At 41.1% G+C, this 19400-nt stretch overlaps 2 protein-coding genes across 2 annotated transcripts; both read left to right on the top strand.

Annotated features, from left to right (window-relative positions):
• Positions 1 to 1786: 1786 nt before the first annotated feature.
• LOC120947102 (cholesterol 25-hydroxylase-like protein) lies at positions 1787 to 3489 on the top strand. The gene has a single exon (XM_040362102.1). It carries the CDS (start codon positions 1817 to 1819, stop codon positions 2651 to 2653), a length of 837 nt encoding a protein of 278 aa, XP_040218036.1. The 5' UTR covers positions 1787 to 1816; the 3' UTR covers positions 2654 to 3489.
• Positions 3490 to 16116: 12627 nt separating this feature from the next.
• On the top strand, positions 16117 to 17739 carry LOC120947103 (cholesterol 25-hydroxylase-like protein). The gene has a single exon (XM_040362103.1). The coding sequence runs from the start codon at positions 16147 to 16149 to the stop codon at positions 16981 to 16983; it is 837 nt and encodes a 278-aa protein (XP_040218037.1). The 5' UTR covers positions 16117 to 16146; the 3' UTR covers positions 16984 to 17739.
• The last annotated feature ends 1661 nt before the right edge of the window (positions 17740 to 19400 follow it).

The following is a 19400-nucleotide window of genomic DNA, read 5'->3' as shown; positions in this document are numbered from 1 at the left end:
CTTTGAAAAAAGCAGTTGATATACTGGAAAAGATCCACTGGAATCACTAAATAGCAATGCTGGTGATGATCTAAATCAATCAAGAACAAAGACACAGGAAACCAGGAAACCAGGAACACAGAAACAGCCTCCACACTCTATAGCAAGCTTCTGAATCTGCAATGAAATGGTGCTGGGAGTGAGCTTATATAATGTCCATGCAGGCAGGTTCCTATTGGTTGCTAACCTGTGACGAGTGTGGAAGGAGAACTCTGATTGGCTCTGATGCAAAAGGGCGGAGCAAATAATCGCGCAATATTCCTATTGCCGAATATTCGCATTGCGAATATTCGGCAATATAAAATGATCGCTTCAGCTACTCGGCCCAATGGCTCTAATCATACCAGCAATGCTTTCAGACGTCTATGGAGATCACTAGGATGTGATCTGTTTTAAAAATGAAACTGTAAAAATCGCTCTGATGCGGAAGATCGGGGCGAGGAAAATAATCGCGCGATATTGCGTTTGCCGAATAATCGCATTGCGATCTTTCTGGAAAATTCAATGAACGCTTCAGCTACTCGGCCCAGGGTCTCTAATTATACCAGCAATGCTTTTAGACGTCGATGGAGATATCTAGGATGTGATCTGATTCAAAAAAAAAATTGTAAAAAATCGAATATTCGGAATTGCGAATATTCACCGCGAATTTCGAAATATAGCGCGATTTCTCGAATATGCTATATTCGAGTCGAATATTCGCAATGCGAATATTCGTGAGCAACACTATTCCTCAATTCCTTTTTTCCGTCTAAAAGGAGACATGTCAGGGGTCTGTTTAGATCCCTGATATTATCTCACCCAAGCCCCTCCAAAACAGTCTTGTAAAAAAAATTGTATAGAATAATTAAAAAAATAATAAATTGTAAAAACAAGTTTATAAAAATTTCAAAAAATAATTAAAAAGTTAAGGGCTCATTCACACGGGTTCTCTGGTCCATAAAGTGTGAATGAGCGGTTTGTTTGTGCGGCCGGAGCCACCTGTTATTCTATGAGGATGCAGCACTGTATGAACACAGCCGCATGTCCTAATTTGGTATTGATAGGTGTGCAAATGCACACTGTCTGTGTTTGGGGCTGCACACCTGCATCCACACACTTGTCATATTAGGGCCTGTGGCTGTGTTCATACAGCTGCTGCATCCCCAAAACATAACATAGGCTGCCTGCCCACAACAATAGCTCTACTAACATCTATGTGAATGAGCCCCAAGACCTCTTTTTTTTCACAGAACTTTAGATATTAACTCAATACAGTTTTATAGTCTAGATTTAGCAGGAATTTTGTAAGTTATGATGTGTTTGTGTCCGCTAATACAGATTTTTGTGTATTTTTTTGTGAAAATATTGTTTTGATATTTTTGACCATAATTCTTCAATAAAAGGGGTACTTTGGGCTCAATCATATCATGTCCATTGAGCTGCGTTTTTCTGCACGCCACTGCAGTGAGGGCACACGTATGCTGTGAACAGGGCACTAAGAAAACTAAACCACAGGCTGGAGTTATTTTTAGACGGCAGCTTGCAGCGATGGTTTGTGGAAAATAAAATTTACATTTGGAAACTGCAGAAATAGCAATCTAGGATTCTGCACAATTTCTCTGCAGGTGATGACCCGGAGCTCCGCCTGAGCACATTGTTTTCATGGCCTCACCCTCCGTAGTAGGAGGGAAATTCCCAGGAAAGAAGCCTCTACGCAGCTGATTGGTTGGGTGCAGGAAGTATGAGGACTATATAAGCAGAGCAGCGTGCTGTGTGTGTATTCAGCTTATTCATAATGAACCGAAGCAGTGTGCTGATGACTCCCGCCTTCTCCATGAGGGAAGCAGCACAGCCAGGACTCTTCCTGCAACCAGTCTGGGACTATGTGCTATCTAAAGAGCACATCATCAGATCTCCCTTCTATCCAGTGGTGTTCTCCTTCACCGTCTACATGGCTTTCTGTCTCCCTTACCTGGCATTAGATGCCCTCTGTCTCAGAATACCAGCCTTGAAGAAGTACCAAGTGCAGCCTAAATCCAGACCCACGTTGGCCATGGTGCTGCACTGCTTGGCACACACCATCTACAGTCACCTGGTCTTCATATTTCCTCTGAGCGTTGCCTATTGGTACTGGAGACCGGTGCACCTGCCATCCCTGGCACCTGAGCTGCATCGCATTGTGTTGGACATCATTGCCTGCATGCTGCTCTTTGACTTCCAGTACTTTGCCTGGCACTTGCTGCATCACAAGGTGCCCTGGCTGTACAAGAACTTCCACAAGACACATCACAAGTACACTGCCACCTTTGCCCTGGCAACACAGTACTCCAGTGCATGGGAGATGCTGTCATTGGGGTTCTTTGCTAATGTCAGTCCGATAATGCTGGGGTGTCATCCTTTAACTGAGATGGCCATTTTCATCATCCATATCTACCTGTCTGTGGAAGATCACTGTGGCTATGACTTTCCCTGGTCGGCACATAGACTGGTGCCATTTGGCTTATGCGGGGGGCCAGGACATCATGACCTCCATCACGAGAAGTTTGTCTGGAACTATGCACCTTACTTTACTCACTGGGACAAACTGTTTAATACACTAGCAAGGCAGACATCCAAGGAGTCACATGACTGAGGTCCATGCACAGACTGAATTGCCAAATGACATCTTCATCTCCAAGGCATCTGATGCTACCCGATTGAAGGAAAGGGCACTGGACTGTGCTCTCCAGGCTCTGAGATGTCTGTGCCACAAAGCTGGGCTACCAGTGTTCAATAGACTCTCTGTTCTACAGGGTTTTCAGAATAAGAGGTTATCAACGACCTATCAACCGATAAGATTTGCACTTTATGAAAAAAAAATCATTTTTATACATATTTATTACACTATTATGACTCAATAGTGATACTTTTATAAAAAATTGTGCTGTACATGTGTTATTTAAATTATATATATTAAATATATGCTAATTAAGTTACTTTTAAGGAATGCACAATAGTGAAATTCTGAAGAAGAAAACAATGAAGGAAGCTTGTGTTGTACACTGAAGCTATAAGGTACACGTTACACAGAAGAATGTCATAGTACGTATGCAGTATGTTCAGGACAGTATAGCTGATAGTTGAAGGATTTGATAAAATGTATGTTTCTACTGCACTGAAATAGTCATCATTGCTTTAGAAGGTTCAGGGAATTGATGTTAGAAAGAACTAATGTATGTTTGTTTGTAAAAAGGTATTTAAGGAAAAAGGAAGGTATTTCCGATCACCAAATAAGCTAATTTGGTATGTTAATGAAGTAAAGTGCATAAGTTGAGAGATGATCTAGTAAAGCGTTTTATGTTTTTTTTTTTTGTTTTTTTACTTTTACCTTATGTATTTGCACTAAACACAGCTGGCTGTGAAAATCATGTCCTCAACCATTTCCCTATTTTTTATACGATGCTGTAAATATTTATTTTGGTTAAAAAATGTTGACTATATTTGTACAAAAGATAACATTAATAAATTATTTGTTATTCCTAACAAGTTCATAGTATCAGTGTGTTCATTATATTTTATACATTATGTGTATATAAGGAAAACCCTTTCACACTAAGCCGCTCATAGCGCCGGTGGTAAAACTCTGCTGCCGACGCTATAGGCGGATTTGCGGCGCATTTCGACGGCTAGCGGGGTGGTTTTACCCCCGCTAGCGGCCGAGAAAGGGTTAAACCCGCCTGAAATGAGCTGCTGCAAGCAGCGCATTGGCAGCGGCATAGCTGCTCTGTCCCACTGATTTCAATAGGCAGCAGTGGTGAAGGAGCAGTAAACACACCGCTCCTTCACCGTTCCAAAGATGAGGCTAGCAGGACTTTTTTTACCGTCCTGCTAGCGCAACACTCCAGTGTTCAGGTATTCACAGAGTGAATGTGACAGCTGTTTAATGGCAGATTGCAGGCGCTATTAGCTTTTAGCAATAAACATTTGCTGGAATATGGGGATATCGGACTTATTAGAACATAAATTAGTTAATAGCAATGGTTAATACTGCTAAACCAGTGGTTAGTGTTTGGGTCAGGGTCAAAGGTCAAGGTAGGGTTCAAGTCCGGGGTCAGTATTTTTTTTTAATTGGTATCAGTGTCAGTCAGTGTCGGTGTGTTTTAGGTAGGATAGAAAAAGCAAAATGCACACTATTGTTTCTGGGCTGTACTACGGATACATGCAACAACTAACATACACATATGTGGTATTTCTGCAATCATCAGGAACAGGAGAATTTATTTGGGGTTATTCTTTGATGGAAGGTTATGGTAGTAGCAAGAAATATACAGCTAAATTTAAAACAAAATATTTTTTGTTACTATTTTGGGCCAGGTTTCCTTTGATAATAAAAAAAGAAATCAGGAGATATCTACCATTTACCACCAAATGGAAAAAACAAGGTGAACCTGAATACACAACGTAGTTATGATGATATGTACGTTTTTTTAACACATGTACATGTCAAAGTTGCAAAATTGGGCTTAGGCATTAGGATTTGCCTTACCCTTAGGGCTAAGACGAACGGGTTCATGCATTCCATGCATTAAGGTAAAAAATCTACCAGTGGTTGTATCGCCCCCCCCCCCCTCCCCATATACTTACCTAAGTCACAGGGCACAGAGGCAGCAGCGGGAGCCATTGAATCCTGCTACTGTCATTCAAATCCTGTAAGAAGGTGCTGAGCTGCACTGGGTGTGTCTATGGATGCACACAGCCAGACTTGGGAGCGAGCCTGCAGGTGTGCCACCATAGCTAGTGGCTTGCTATGGGGGAAGATACAAAAGAGAAAAATTGTCAATGGGGCCCCAGGAGAGAAGGTTTGGAGCTACTCTGTGCAATAAAATTGCACATAGCAGGTAAGTATAACATGTTTACTATTTAAAAAATAAATAAGCTTTACAACCGCTTTAATTATTAAATTTTGTATCCTCAATACAAAATCCTCAATAATCCTCAATATCCTCAATAATCTTTCATGCTGCAAAGAATATGGAAAACTCCCAGCACTGTTGGACTGGAACTTCCACTGATGAGGTCAGTCATTCTGAAAGAATTGCCGGGATGATAACACTGACACAGTATGCAGCCTACTTCATATACACACGTCACGTGACAAATTACATCATTCTGAACATGCCAAAAACGAAATACTGGAAGAAGGTAATGAATATCAGGTGTAATAGTGGTAGGAGGCGCTAGTGAGTTAATTAAACAGCTGTAAAACAACAAGTGGTACTTTTAAACCATATGCAACCTGATAGACTTAATAAAGTGCTCTGTGCAAAGTAATAACATAAACAGCAATGAACAAATCATAAATTAATACAGTGATTCAAAGTCCATAGGTTCTTTTGTGATATTTTTAAAGCTCAACACCATCATCATTTGCAGACACTTGGCAGTTGCACCCGATGAATGTGATTACATTTCCTACTCACCAGAAGACCATGACCTCTGGAACTAAAAATAACTAAACTAAAAAGAAGGTCGCAATGGGCTTTTGTTTATGGGTCTTTAAACTTGTTTCTGTGGTAGCTGGAGATGAACCAGGGTATCTTTCAAACTACAACCTCCTCTCCACCGAGGTAACCCATTAAAAATAAGATTGAGAAAGTGCCATAGCGTAAAACCATTTATTTTTACATTTAAAAGTGCCTTCTCCCGGCACTGAGGACACTTGCATGTAGTACTTTGGCAGGGATTGTAGGCTACCCTGGACTCATGGACTAGCATGCGTTCCACCACCGCAGTACGATAAACCAGATGTTCGGGACCCGGAAGTGACCGGAATGCGCCTCCACATACGTTTCGTTTAACAACGTCACCGGGAAGCAATTCCGGTCACTAGGCAGATCACATTAAATAGCCTGGTCATGCGATGTGATTGGCGGTGCTTTTACTCTACGCTTACCTCATCGCTTAGACCATAGGACGTCCCCTTTTCCTTATACAAGCAGAGAGTGACTACAACCTAACATTACTAAAAATGTTGATACTCATCATACTGCTGGATAATTGAACACATAAATCTGCTGTAATACAATTACTACATGAAAATAATATATATATATATATCTAGATGTATCTATATATATCTAGATGTATCTATATATATATATATATATATATATATATATATCTATATATATATATATATATATATATATATATATATATATATATATATATATATATATATATATATATATATATATATATAATAAATAAAGAAATGAAAAAAAATACAAATAATTATTCAAAAATTCAATAAATACAAATGAAAAATTAAACGTGAAAAATAGATACAAATGAAAAGTAAGACAACAAACTAAAGAACGATATTAAATAGAGTAATAAAATCTAAGTATATAAAACTTAAAAACAAATTAATGTAAATCCAAAAAAATGAAAAATTTAAATATAAATCTAAAAACGTAAAAAATGAAAAATAGACAATATATTAATGATGCCAAATACATAGAGTGTAATCAACGCAGTTCTTTTGCTGCACCATACTGTATTCCATATTGTGAATTATTAATATTATTATTATTATTATTATTATTATTATTATTATTATTATAATACAGGATTTATATAGCGCCAACAGTTTGCGCAGCGCTTTACAACATCAGGGAAGACAGTACAGTTACAATACAATTCTATACAGGAAGGATCAGAGGGCCCTGCACGTTAGATCTTACAGTCTAGAAGGGAGGGTTAAGTTGAACAAAGGGTAGTAGCTGTGGGGGGATGATCAGATGGACAAAATAAAAATACAGTTGTTAGGTGTGGGTAGGATAGGCTTCCCTGAAGAGGAGGGTTTTCAGGGATCCTCTAAAAGCTAATAGAGAAAGAGATATACGAACAGATTGGGGTAAGGAGTTCCATAGGCTTGGAGAGCCTCTGGAAAAGTCCTGGAGACGAACATGGGAGGAGGTGATGAAAGAGCTAGAGAACAGGATGTCTTGAGAAGAACGAAGAGAACGATTAGGTTGGTATTATTTAGAGACTAGATCAGTGATGTAGCTGGGGGCAGAGTTGTGGATGGCTTTGTAGGTAGTTATTAGTATTTTGAATTTAATTTGTTGGGCGAGCGGAAGCCAGTGGAGGGATTGACAGAGAGGAGCAGCAGAGACAGAGCGGTTGGTGAGGTGGATGAGTCTGGCAGCAGCATTCATGATGGACTGATTCAAAGTGTATAGGAGTATTATTCTCATGGTTACTACCTATATTCCCATATATCTTAAGTAGATGTTTAAGTGGATCTTCAATTAATTGGATATTGGGAATGTCCCATATATTATTTGGTATTTTCGATCATTTATTGGAAACTCAACCCTATAAGGTCAAATACCAACTCCAATATCCTATTCATTAGTTAAGAAGCAATCTGGCTCTACATGTATGTTCATTCCTATAGGTTGCATGGTTTCCAAATTATGCAGCCATGAGGTTCCATTTTGTGAGGTCATGGTCTTCTGGTGAGTAGGAAATGTAATCACACACAACGGGTGCAACTGTCAAGTGTCTGCAAATGATGATGGTGTTGAGCTTTGAAAATATCACACAAGGACTTCAAATCACTGTATTCAGGGCCGCTGATAGGGGGGGACCACCAGTCCTCCTGTAGGGGGCCCAGGCTCACAGGGGGGCCCAAACAGCAGAGGTAATCGGTGAGGTCGGATGGAGGGGCAATTACCGGATGCCCTATGTGGCTCTCTGCAGCAGCTGAAAACTGGTTTCTCTCCCTCCCACCGACCTTCAGCTGCTGCAGGGAGAGACACAGACACAGCTGCCGGATTCCCTGTCCCATTAAAAAAAATAACAAATTGTAACCCTATATTGTTTTAATCCCATGTAAAATTTAATTAAATTATTTGAAACGTATTTATTTTGTAAACGTATTTCAAAAGTTTAAATGTTTATTTAAAAAAAATTATAAAATGTTTTTGTTCAAAAATGTAAAAAACTATTTAAAAAAGGGCTAATTCACACAGCTTCTCTGTTATCTTTGTGTCCGCTAAGAATGATTGTAGTATATTTTAAGTGAAAATCTTGTCTTGATATATTTGAGGGGGGCCCTGCCAGGTAGGCTGTATGGGGCCCCGTGATTTCTAACAGCAGCCCTGACTGTATTAATTTATGATTTGTACATTGCTGTTTATGTTATTACTTTGCACAGAGCACTTTATTAAGTCTATCAGGTTGCATATGGTTTAAAAGTACCACTTGGTGCTTGACAGTTGTTTCATTTACTCACTAGCGCCCCCTAAAACTATCACTAATCAGAAAGCTAGCATTGTCTACACTTTGAGGGGAGCAGCTTATATATACAGTAAAACCTTGCATTGCAAGCATAATTAGTTCCACCAGAAAAATGCTTGTAATCCAAAGCACTTGTATATCAAAGCAAATTTCCCCATAAGAAATAATGGAAACTCAAATGATTTGTTCCACAACCATTTATTCATAAGTCCTTCAGTTTATAGTCCATATAAAAAGATTATAACAATGTGATAAATTGTGTAACCATAAAATGTCCATCCACAAATGGAAGCCTCCACAAGGGGATTAGAAGCTAAATCCAGCAGGAGCTACAGGGTATAAAAGAGAAGAGAGGCGTCTCTAAATGTAGCAATATGTTGCTAAATGTTGTAACTTTATTTAGACCCCTTTCACACTGAGGAGTTTTTCAGGGGTTTTAGTGCTAAAAATAGCTCCAAACGTCCTGCTAGCAGCATCTTTGGAGTGGTGAGAGGAGCGATAAACACACCGCTCCTCTCACCACTCCAAAGATGCTGCTAGCAGGACGTTTGGAGCAATTTTTAGCACTAAAACCCCTGAAAAACTCCACCGCCCCTTCCTATCGAAAACAATGGGACACCGTGGCTATACCGCCGGCAATGTGCCTCTACAGAGGCGCATTGCCGGCGGTATTAACCCTTTTTCGGCCACTAGCAGGGGTTAAAACTGCACCACTAGCGGCCGAATACCGCGGCAATTCCGACAGTATAGCTATACCGCCACCGCACCTCCCGCCCTAGTGTGAAAGGGGCCTAAGTGTAACCATTTTGCTACACTTCGAGGCGTCTCTCTTCTCTTTTATACTCAGTTGTGACATGACGCTACTTGTATACTGTATCAAGGCATCGCTTGTATATCAAGTCAAAATGTATTTAAAAATGTTGCTTGTCTTGCAAAACACTCTCAAACCAAGTTACTCTCAAACAAAGGTTTTACCGTATATCATTTTTTTTTTACTTAATTATATGTAACACTAATTAAAAGTATTTGTTATATTCTGCAAAAACGATAAATTGGTTCTATTTCTATTTCTTTATTTCTCTCTCTCCCTCTTTTTTTTTTTTTTAATTGCCATTTAAAATGTATTGACATTTAGTTTGCAAATGCATTGGGTGTCATAACTGCATTCACCCTTATGTTTTTTTGTTTTTGTTTTTGCATCCTAGTGCTGCTGATCGCCTTCAGTCTCTTTCAGCCGTTTCCTGTCTATGTGCAATACATCGAGGATCAGCTGCACATCATTGCTCGGTACTAGCTTCCTGTTGGTGACAACGGTGGACAATGCCTGCACAATGTTTGTCAGCATGGACACTTAGCGGTAGATTTAATAAAACTGGAGCACTCAGAATCTGGTGCAGCTGTGCATGGTAGCCAATCAGGTTTTAACTTCAGTTTGTCCAATGACGCTTTGACAATAAAACCTGGAAGCTGATTGAACTGCACCAGATTTTACACTCTCCAGTTTTAGTAAGTGCGCCTCCATGGTGTCTTCACCGGGGTAACATGTTACAGGGTGAAAACATAGGAAAGTGATTGTTGTCATCCATAACAGAAAGTGCCTAGACAAGGACCTTCATGGCGGGATCACCAGGGATTATTTTAATGAAAGCTGCAGATTTTTTTTTTTTTTTTTTTTTTTCTTTTTTTAATCCGCCTCAGAGAACTATCAGGATACTCAATCAATTTGCGTTCAGTTCGCAGTCTCCTTAGTTCGCATCATGGTTGGAAAAGATTTTTTTTTTTTTTTTTTTATTTGTTGTTTCTTTCTTTTTTTCTTTGTTATTGCAAAAGTGCTTTTTTAAATATGTGTCAATAAATGTACGAAAGGAGAGAAAGGAAAAAATACTTAAATACATAAATAGATACATTAGTTTCCCCAAGCCGAACAAACCCTCGCCCCTCCCTCAAGCCCCCCCCAACCCTTATCCCCACCCTCCCGCCCTCCCCTATCTCCGGAATTCTGTCTCTTATTGAATCGCTCTTTGCCCGTTCACCTACCTACACTATATCATCCTATCTATATACCTTGGTCCGAGTTTAAAATTAACCCAATCCTGCCATTTCCGTTTAAATCCGCCTTCTCCCTCCTCTCCCATGTACCTGAGCTGTTCAGTATAATATATATCATTAATTCTACAAAACCAGCTCTTCTCTGTCGGGCTCATAGGGTCCTTCCATTGTTTGGGGATTTGAGTATTTTGAGTATTTGAGAATACTGAAAATGACAGTTTAATTGACATTAACGTATTAACGCATATATCAAATTTTAGCGATTGTGTTTACATCGACTTGCATCAGGTGTCAGCAGATTCTTTAGTAATTTTGTGTTTTTTTGCATTGTAATGCCCCTTTAAAATGCATGTAAATCAGGGATCTCAAACTGGCGGTCCTCCAGCTGTTGCGGAACTACAAGTCCCATCATGCCTCTGCCTGTGGGAGTCAATGCTTGTAACGCTCAGCCTTGCAATGCCTCATGGAACTTGTAGTTTCGCAACAGCTGGAGAGCCACCAGTTTGAGACCCCTGATGTAAATGCTTGATGCATCATGTACCCTTCTACTAAATAGAACCATGTTCATCCGTATACCCTTTAGCGTGGTGCGCTTTTTTACTGGCAGTGCTCTAAGCATGTCCTTAACCCCCCTGGCGGTATTCCCGAGTCTGACTCGGGGTTTCATTTTTGTGCTGCGATTGGTAACCCTGAGCCAGACTCGGGCTCGCCTCGCAGCATCCACAGGCATGGTTTGCTTACCTTGTCCCTGGATCCGCTGTGTGAGCGAGCGGGTCCTCGCTCGATTCACACAGTGTCCCCGTGTGCCGCCGATCTCCGTTCCCTGCGACATTACGGCGCACGGGGGCAGAGAACGGCACCAAATTAAAAAAAGTAAACAAACACATTACATACAGTATACTGTAATCTTATAGACACACCCCTTGTCCCTAGTGGTCTGCCCAGTGTCCTGCATGTACTTTTGTCTAATAAAAACTGTTCTTTCTGCCTGGAAACTGTAGATTGTCCATAGCAACCAAAAGTGTCCCTTTATGTCAAAAATGGTTTTAGAGCAGCTAGAAAACAGCGATAATAAATTATAATCACTTGCAGAATTGTGCGATAGCGATTTGTGGGGAAATTCGTCATAAAAAATAAAAGTAATGACAGCGACAATTCTGCAACTGAGCAAATTTCAGTGATTTTGAGTTGATTACATTATTGAATAATTTTTATTATAATTATATTATTATTTGTTATAATTATTTATAATTATTTATTATATTATAATTTATAATTATTTATTATATTATAATTTATAATTTAGTTTTTTTTAAAAAATCATACCCGGGATGCCTACTAGACTCTTGTTTGGTCAGATTTAAGTGAGTTATTCCTAAGAATTGCAGGCCTACAGTATAAAACCCCAAATTTCCTTGCAAAATAATTGTACCGCTTTCAGCACCTAAAATCTGAAATAATCATACCGCCAGGGAGGTTAAAAAAGCTAATTATATAGAAATGAATGAGACAGTACAACCATTAGAGAAGTGCTATGCACCTGTGGGTGGGCAGCGGGCCTACATGTGGCTATGGTGCAGAAGAATCAGGCGTCACAAGCTTTCTTTGAAATTTTCTTTTATTGTGCTGAGTAATCAGCAGTGGAAAATACTGTTATATGTTTTTCCAGAATCAACTTTAACAAACTGCCACTTATCCACTTTTAACATAAGACAGTTTTTGTAGTGCAGTAGACATGCAGTTCTTGCATGCAGAAGGTTGCCTTAGGCCTCGTACACACGACCGAGTTTCTCTGCAAAAACCAGCAAGAAACTTCCTGGGAGATATTTTTTTGCAGAGGAAATCAGTCGTGTGTAAATTTTCATCGAGGAAACTGTAGAGAAACTCGACGAGCCAAAAATAGAGCATGTTCTCTATTTCCTTGACGGGAATGGAGAAACTTGCCTTGTCGAGTTCCTCAGTCGTGTGTACGAGGCTTAAGACTTTCTTCCTTCAGCAGGCTTTCTTGTGTTTGATCAATGTGACATGCTGAGAGGGATGCTCCACTGTCCAACCTATGCACAAGCTTGTGCCAGACTGATTACATATGGAGAAGTTCCTTCTTCCCAACATCAGATACAAACAGGAGGTGCCCAGGGTGTCCCCAGACTGTCCCTTCTTCATGGGAACATGTTGTTAGGCTCAGCATATTTCTCCCTCACAGGACACTGTAAGTTCATACCTACTTCCCATTGGGGGCTATACATGACCCCTCTTTCTCAATGACGGCTGCCCATATCTTGAGAGCACTCTGTGTCCAATCAGACACAGGCTCCCCCATAGGGTCCATGGCAGAAGACACGATGGGGCCATGCCTGATGTCCCCCTAGCAGACAAAACAATAGGAAAGTATTATTCCAAATAATGCCCACCTCTAAGAATGTTAAAAATTCCACAGTTGATCGCTCGCCTCCGTCACCCTCCTCCTGTGGGCATAGCCTCAGTGACATCATGTACTGTACAATACAGGGACATATTGCTGTACCTGGGGGGGTTAGAGTGCGACTGGAGCCAAGTGCAGCTTGCAGAGCAGGATGCGGGCAACTGATCACAGTGCTGGAGGGACACTACTAGAGCGAGGGGTCCCCCCACCCACACAATACAACATCTGCAATCTCTTTTGTCACTGATATCTTTGCTCAGTCTTCTTCCCGGGGCAACAATTTCAGCCATTTTGGTCAGCCTACGATGACATAACATGTGTCGGGTATTAATTCATTAATTCACAGGGCACACAGGGGGGGATCGGTGCGGCGGGACGGAAGGACAATTACAGATCGATGCACTGTGTCTGTGTCTCTCCCTCCAGCAGCTGAAAATTGGTTTCTCCCCCTCTCCATCCTGCCGGCTTTCATCTGCTGAAGGGAGAGACACAGACACAGATCTGTAATTGCCCTCCCGACCCGCCGCTCCATCCCCCCCCCCCCCAGCATCCCTCTCCTGCCAGCTGCTGCGGATACACAGGGCGATGGAGAGTGGGGGAAGGGGCCAAATAATATGTCTTTTACAGCCCCCTTTCTTTTCTGAATTGGACACTGTGTGCGATCAGTACTGATCGCTTCTGTGTCCATTCAAAATTGAAGCAAAGTAAACTGTGTGCTTCAGTTTATTAATGAATATGAGCCCCTGTCTCCTGTTCATTCATCATTAGTGCGACATAACTGAGGCAACAGAGAAAGAAATTGAAGAGTCTGTTTCCTTAATTCTCAGGGTTCTGTTTAAACCCCTGATATCTCACCCAACCCCCCCCCCCCCAAAACAGTCTTGTAAAAAAAATATGTAAAAATAAAGTTTTACATAAAAAAAAATGAAGGGCTCATTCACATGGGTTCGCTGGTCCATAAAGTGTGAATGAGCGGTTTGTTTGTGCGGCCGGAGCCACCTGTTCTTCTATGAGGATGCAGCACTGTATGAACACAGCCACATGTCCTAATTTGGTATTGATAGGTGTGCAAATGCACACTGTCTGTGTTCGGGGCCGTACACCTGCATCCACACACTTGTCATATTAGGACCTGTGGCTGTGTTCATACAGCTGCTGCATCCCCAAAACATAACATAGGCTGCCTGCACACAACAATAGCCACATAAAAAAAAAAGAAACTCTGATTCACACCTATGTGAATGAGCCCCAAGACCTCATTTACAAACATAACTTTAGTTATTAACTCAAGACATAAATGTAACATATTTGTTTAGATCTTATCTTGAAGATTTTTTAGCAGCAGCCTACAGACTGGATTTTTAGTTGATTTTATTAATTGTCTTGATTTTAATTTGATCTATTTCACTGTGCCCTTAATTGCTTGGTGTGTGCGCCCCTTTTGCATGTTTTATTCAATATTAACTCAATACAATATATTTTTGACGGTGGGGATTTTGGAATGAATCGATTTTTCGGAAATAAACTGTTTTCCATCCTGCTCCTTCAAATTTTCTTATCACTACGGTCAAAAACAAATGTCAATTTGACCCCACTAACAACATTACAAAAATCAAATGAATATTCCCGGAAAATAACATTTTTAAAGTTCTAATACTGTGTGGCCAGACATTACAGATCAGAGTGAACCAAAGTAGTCTGATCATTAAAAGTCTAAATAGAATAAAGTGGGCATGCTGGGACTTGTGGTTCTATTGTAGATGGAGAGTTCCAGGTTTCCCAGTTGTAATCAAAAGAGAGCTACATGTACACTTGTCATAGAAGTACTGGGGCTGCCCCTGCTGGCCCAATTTAAAAAATGCTATTTTCTTGGCTGCGTCTGCTTTCCATGCTTTAAATCACAGACCCGGGACACACATGCGTCAGACACGCAAGTCCCCCAATTCTCTCTACTCAGGACACAAGGTGCTGAAGACAAAGCATCAGCATGACTGTGATTAGTGAAGTGGTGACTCTTCAATGATAGGTGTACTTTGGGCTCAATCATATCATGTCCATTGAGCTGCGTTTTTCTGCACGCCACAGGCAGGGCTGGACTGGGACAAAAATTTGGCCCTGGACTTCATCCAAACTGGCCCAATTTGATAGGTCTTTCCCATGGCAGCTATGAATGAATGAATGAAAAACTTATAAAGCGCGGCGCATGCGAACTGAATCGCTTCTGGGCGCTAGTTGTTCGTGTCTCATGACATCAAAAGAGCAGAGTTTTGATCTGTCTTCTGAAAGTCAGGTGGTTTTCCTCCAACCGAATGCTGGTTGGTAAAGCGTTCCATAGTCTAGGACCCTGAAAAGCAAACCTTCTAGCTATACAACTCCCGAACCCCCCCCCCCCCCCACCAGGCCACCCAAGCCCCCTCATCCCCTTCACTAACCACTATTCTACTTTATTAGAGTAGAACGGCTGGTACTGGTACTCTTATAGGCAGTACCAGTGGGGAAGCTAGACATTATTTCACCCGGGCAAAGAATCAGTTCGGTGCCCCCCCTTATGGGACAAGATTAGGCAGAAGTGAGAATTTCCCAGGCCATAGCTGTTGAGTCAGCTGTCTGTCCCCTCCCCCCATGCTCCTCTGTCGTCCCCCCTGCTCCTCTGGTTTTCCCCCTGCTCCTCTGGTTCTCCCCCTGCTTCTCTGTTCCCCCTAGGTGAGCGCTGCGGGGAAGGAGAGGAGGTGAGCGCTGCGGGAAGGGAGAGACAAAGGAACGGAGGGGCGGCGGTCCGCTGTCACTGAAGCCGGTCCACTGAGCCATCGGCCCACCGAGAAACTCCCTGTAGTCCCAATGGTCAGTCCATCCCTGGCCACAGCAGTCTAGGGTTGCCACCTCATCTCTTTAAAACCAAACGCATATGAATTACACGGGTTCTGTGGCTGATTAAGGTGGTAATTAAACTCACTAGGTGCCTTATCTGCATGTAATTAGCCCCAGAACCTGTGTAATTTATGTGTTGGGGTTTAAAGGGATGAGGTGGCAACCCTACATGGCACACGTATGCTGTGAACAGGGCACTAAGAAAACAAAACCTTAGGCTGGAGTTATTTTTAGACGGCAGCTTGCAGCGATGGTTTGTGGAAAATAAAATTTACATTTGGAAACTGCAGAAATAGCAATCTAGGATTCTGCACAATTTCTCTGCAGGTGATGACCCGGAGCTCCGCCTGAGCACATTGTTTTCATGGCCTCACCCTCTGTAGTAGGAGGGAAATTCCCGGGAAAGAAGCCTCTACGCAGCTGATTGGTTGGGTGCAGGAAGTATGAGGACTATATAAGCAGAGCAGCGTGCTGTGTGTGTATTCAGCTTATTCATAATGAACCGAAGCAGTGTGCTGATGACTCCCGCCTTCTCCATGAGGGAAGCAGCACAGCCAGGACTCTTCCTGCAACCAGTCTGGGACTATGTGCTATCTAAAGAGCACATCATCAGATCTCCCTTCTATCCAGTGGTGTTCTCCTTCACCGTCTACATGGCTTTCTGTCTCCCTTACCTGGCATTAGATGCCCTCTGTCTCAGAATACCAGCCTTGAAGAAGTACCAAGTGCAGCCTAAATCCAGACCCACGTTGGCCATGGTGCTGCACTGCTTGGCACACACCATCTACAGTCACCTGGTCTTCATATTTCCTCTGAGCGTTGCCTATTGGTACTGGAGACCGGTGCACCTGCCATCCCTGGCACCTGAGCTGCATCGCATTGTGTTGGACATCATTGCCTGCATGCTGCTCTTTGACTTCCAGTACTTTGCCTGGCACTTGCTGCATCACAAGGTGCCCTGGCTGTACAAGAACTTCCACAAGACACATCACAAGTACACTGCCACCTTTGCCCTGGCAACACAGTACTCCAGTGCATGGGAGATGCTGTCATTGGGGTTCTTTGCTAATGTCAGTCCGATAATGCTGGGGTGTCATCCTTTAACTGAGATGGCCATTTTCATCATCCATATCTACCTGTCTGTGGAAGATCACTGTGGCTATGACTTTCCCTGGTCGGCACATAGACTGGTGCCATTTGGCTTATGCGGGGGGCCAGGACATCATGACCTCCATCACGAGAAGTTTGTCTGGAACTATGCACCTTACTTTACTCACTGGGACAAACTGTTCAATACACTAGCAAGGCAGACATCCAAGGAGTCACATGACTGAGGTCCATGCACAGACTGAATTGCCAAATGGCATCTTCATCTCCAAGGCATCTGATGCTACCCAATTGAAGGAAAGGGCACTTGACTGTGGTCTCCAGGCTCTGAGATGTCTGGGCTACCAGTGTTCAATAGACTCTCTGTTCTACAGGGTTTTCAGAATAAGAGGTTATCAACGACCTCTGATAAGATTTGCACTTTAAGAAAAAAAGTTTCATTTTTATACATATTTATTACACTATTATGACTCAATAGTGATACTTTTATAAAAAAAATTGTGCTGTACATGTGTTATTTAAATTATATATATTAAATATATGCTAATTAAGTTACTTTTAAGGAATGCACAATAGTGAAATTCTGAAGAAGAAAACAATGAAGGAAGCTTGTGTTGTACACTGAAGCTATAAGGTACACGTTACACAGAAGAATGTCATAGTACGTATGCAGTATGTTCAGGAAAGTATAGCTGATAGTTGATGGATTTGATAAAATGTATGTTTCTACTGCACTGAAATAGTCATCATTGCTTTAGAAGGTTCAGGGAATTGATGTTAGAAAGAACCAATGTATGTTTGTTTGTAAAAAGGTATTTAAAGAAAAAGGAAGGTATTTCCGATCACCAAGTAAGCTCATTTGGTATGTTAATGAAGTAAAGTGCATAAGCTGAGAGATGATCTAGTAAAGCGTTTTATGTTTTTTTTTTTTTACTTTTACCTTATGTATTTGCACTAAACACAGCTGGCTGTGAAAATCATGTCCTCAACCATTTCCCTATTTTATATACGATGCTGTAACTATTTATTTTGGTTAAAAAAAAAAATGACTATATTTGTAAAAAAGATAACATTAATAAATTATTTGTTATTCCTAACAAGTTCATAGTATCAGTGTGTTCATTATATTTTATACATTATGTGTATATAAGGAATCTAATAACTGCTTCTAGAAAATACAAATTTGCTGGAATATGCAGATATCAGACTTATTAGATCATAAATTAGTTAATAGCAATGGTTAATATGGCTAAACCACTTGTGACTCACATTTCTGGTCCAATGAGATACACAGTGATAAAGTGATAAGAGATCTGAGAAAAAGCTTAATAATTACAGGCATGCCCCACTTTTAAGTACACAATAGGATTTATTTACTAAAGCTGGAAAGTGCAAAAATCAGGCTCACTTTTGCATAGAAACCAATGAGCTTCTTACCCCAGCTTGTTCAATTAAGCTTTGGTAATAAAACCTGGAAGCTCATTGGTTTCTATGCAGAAGTGAGCCTGATTTTGCACTTTCCAGCTTTAGTAAATAAACCCCATTGTGTACTGAAAGTGGGGTACGCCTGTACTGTAATTAGGGGCTGAGTTATTAAAGGCAAAGCAGAGAGTATGGGGTTGATTTACTAAAGGCAAAAAGACTGTGCACTTTACAAAGTGCAGTTGCTTCAGAGCTTAGTAAATTAGCAGAGCTCTGCTGACTTCCATCATCCAATCATGTGCAAGCAAAAATACTGTTTTTTCCATTTCCTTGCATGTGATTGGGTACTCTTTGCAAAGATAAGCCTTACGTGCACTTGCAGAGGCACAGTCTATTTGTCTTTAGTAAATCAACCCCCATGTGTTCACAATAGACATTCAGGTTTAACCACGTAAGCCCCGGGCCATATTGCTGGTCAAAGACCAGAGCACTTTTTGCGATTTGGCACTGCGTGGCTTTAACTCACAATTGTGCAGTGGTGCGACATGGCTCCCAAACAAAATTGGCATTCTTTTTTCCCCACAAATAGAGCTTTCTTTTGGTGGTATTTGATCACCTCTGCGTTTTTTAGTTTTTGCGCTATAAACAAAAATAGAGCCACAATTTTGAAAAAAAGTTATATTTTTTACTTTTTACCATAATAAATATCCCCCAAAAATATATTAAAAAAATATTTTTTTCCTCAGTTTAGGCCGATACGTATTCTTCTACATATTTTTCGTAAAAAAATCGCAATAAGCGTTTATTGATTGGTTTGCGCAAAAGTTATAACGTTTACAAAATAGGGGGTAGTTTTATGGCATTTTTATTAATATTTTTTTTTTTACTAGTAATGGCGGCAATCATTTTTTTCCGATACTGTGACATTATGGCGGAGACTTCGGACACTTTTGACACATTTTTGGGACCATTGGCATTTTCATAACGATCAGTGCTATAAAAATGCATTGATTACTATAAAAATGCCACTAGCAGGGAAGGGGTTAACACTAGGGGGCGGGGAAGGGGTTAAGTATGTTCCCTGGGTGTGTTCTAACTGTAGGGGTTGTGGCCTCACTAGGGGAAATGACTGATCGCTGTTTATACATTGTCAGGCATTTCTCCCCTGACAGGACCGTGAACTGTGTGTTTACACACACAGCTCCTGGTCCTCGCTCTGTAA

Source organism: Rana temporaria, chromosome 8, assembly GCF_905171775.1.
Source record: "Rana temporaria chromosome 8, aRanTem1.1, whole genome shotgun sequence".
Taxonomy (NCBI): domain Eukaryota; kingdom Metazoa; phylum Chordata; class Amphibia; order Anura; family Ranidae; genus Rana; species Rana temporaria.
Note: the sequence above shows the minus strand (reverse complement) of the source record. Positions and strands in the feature narration are given on the sequence as shown.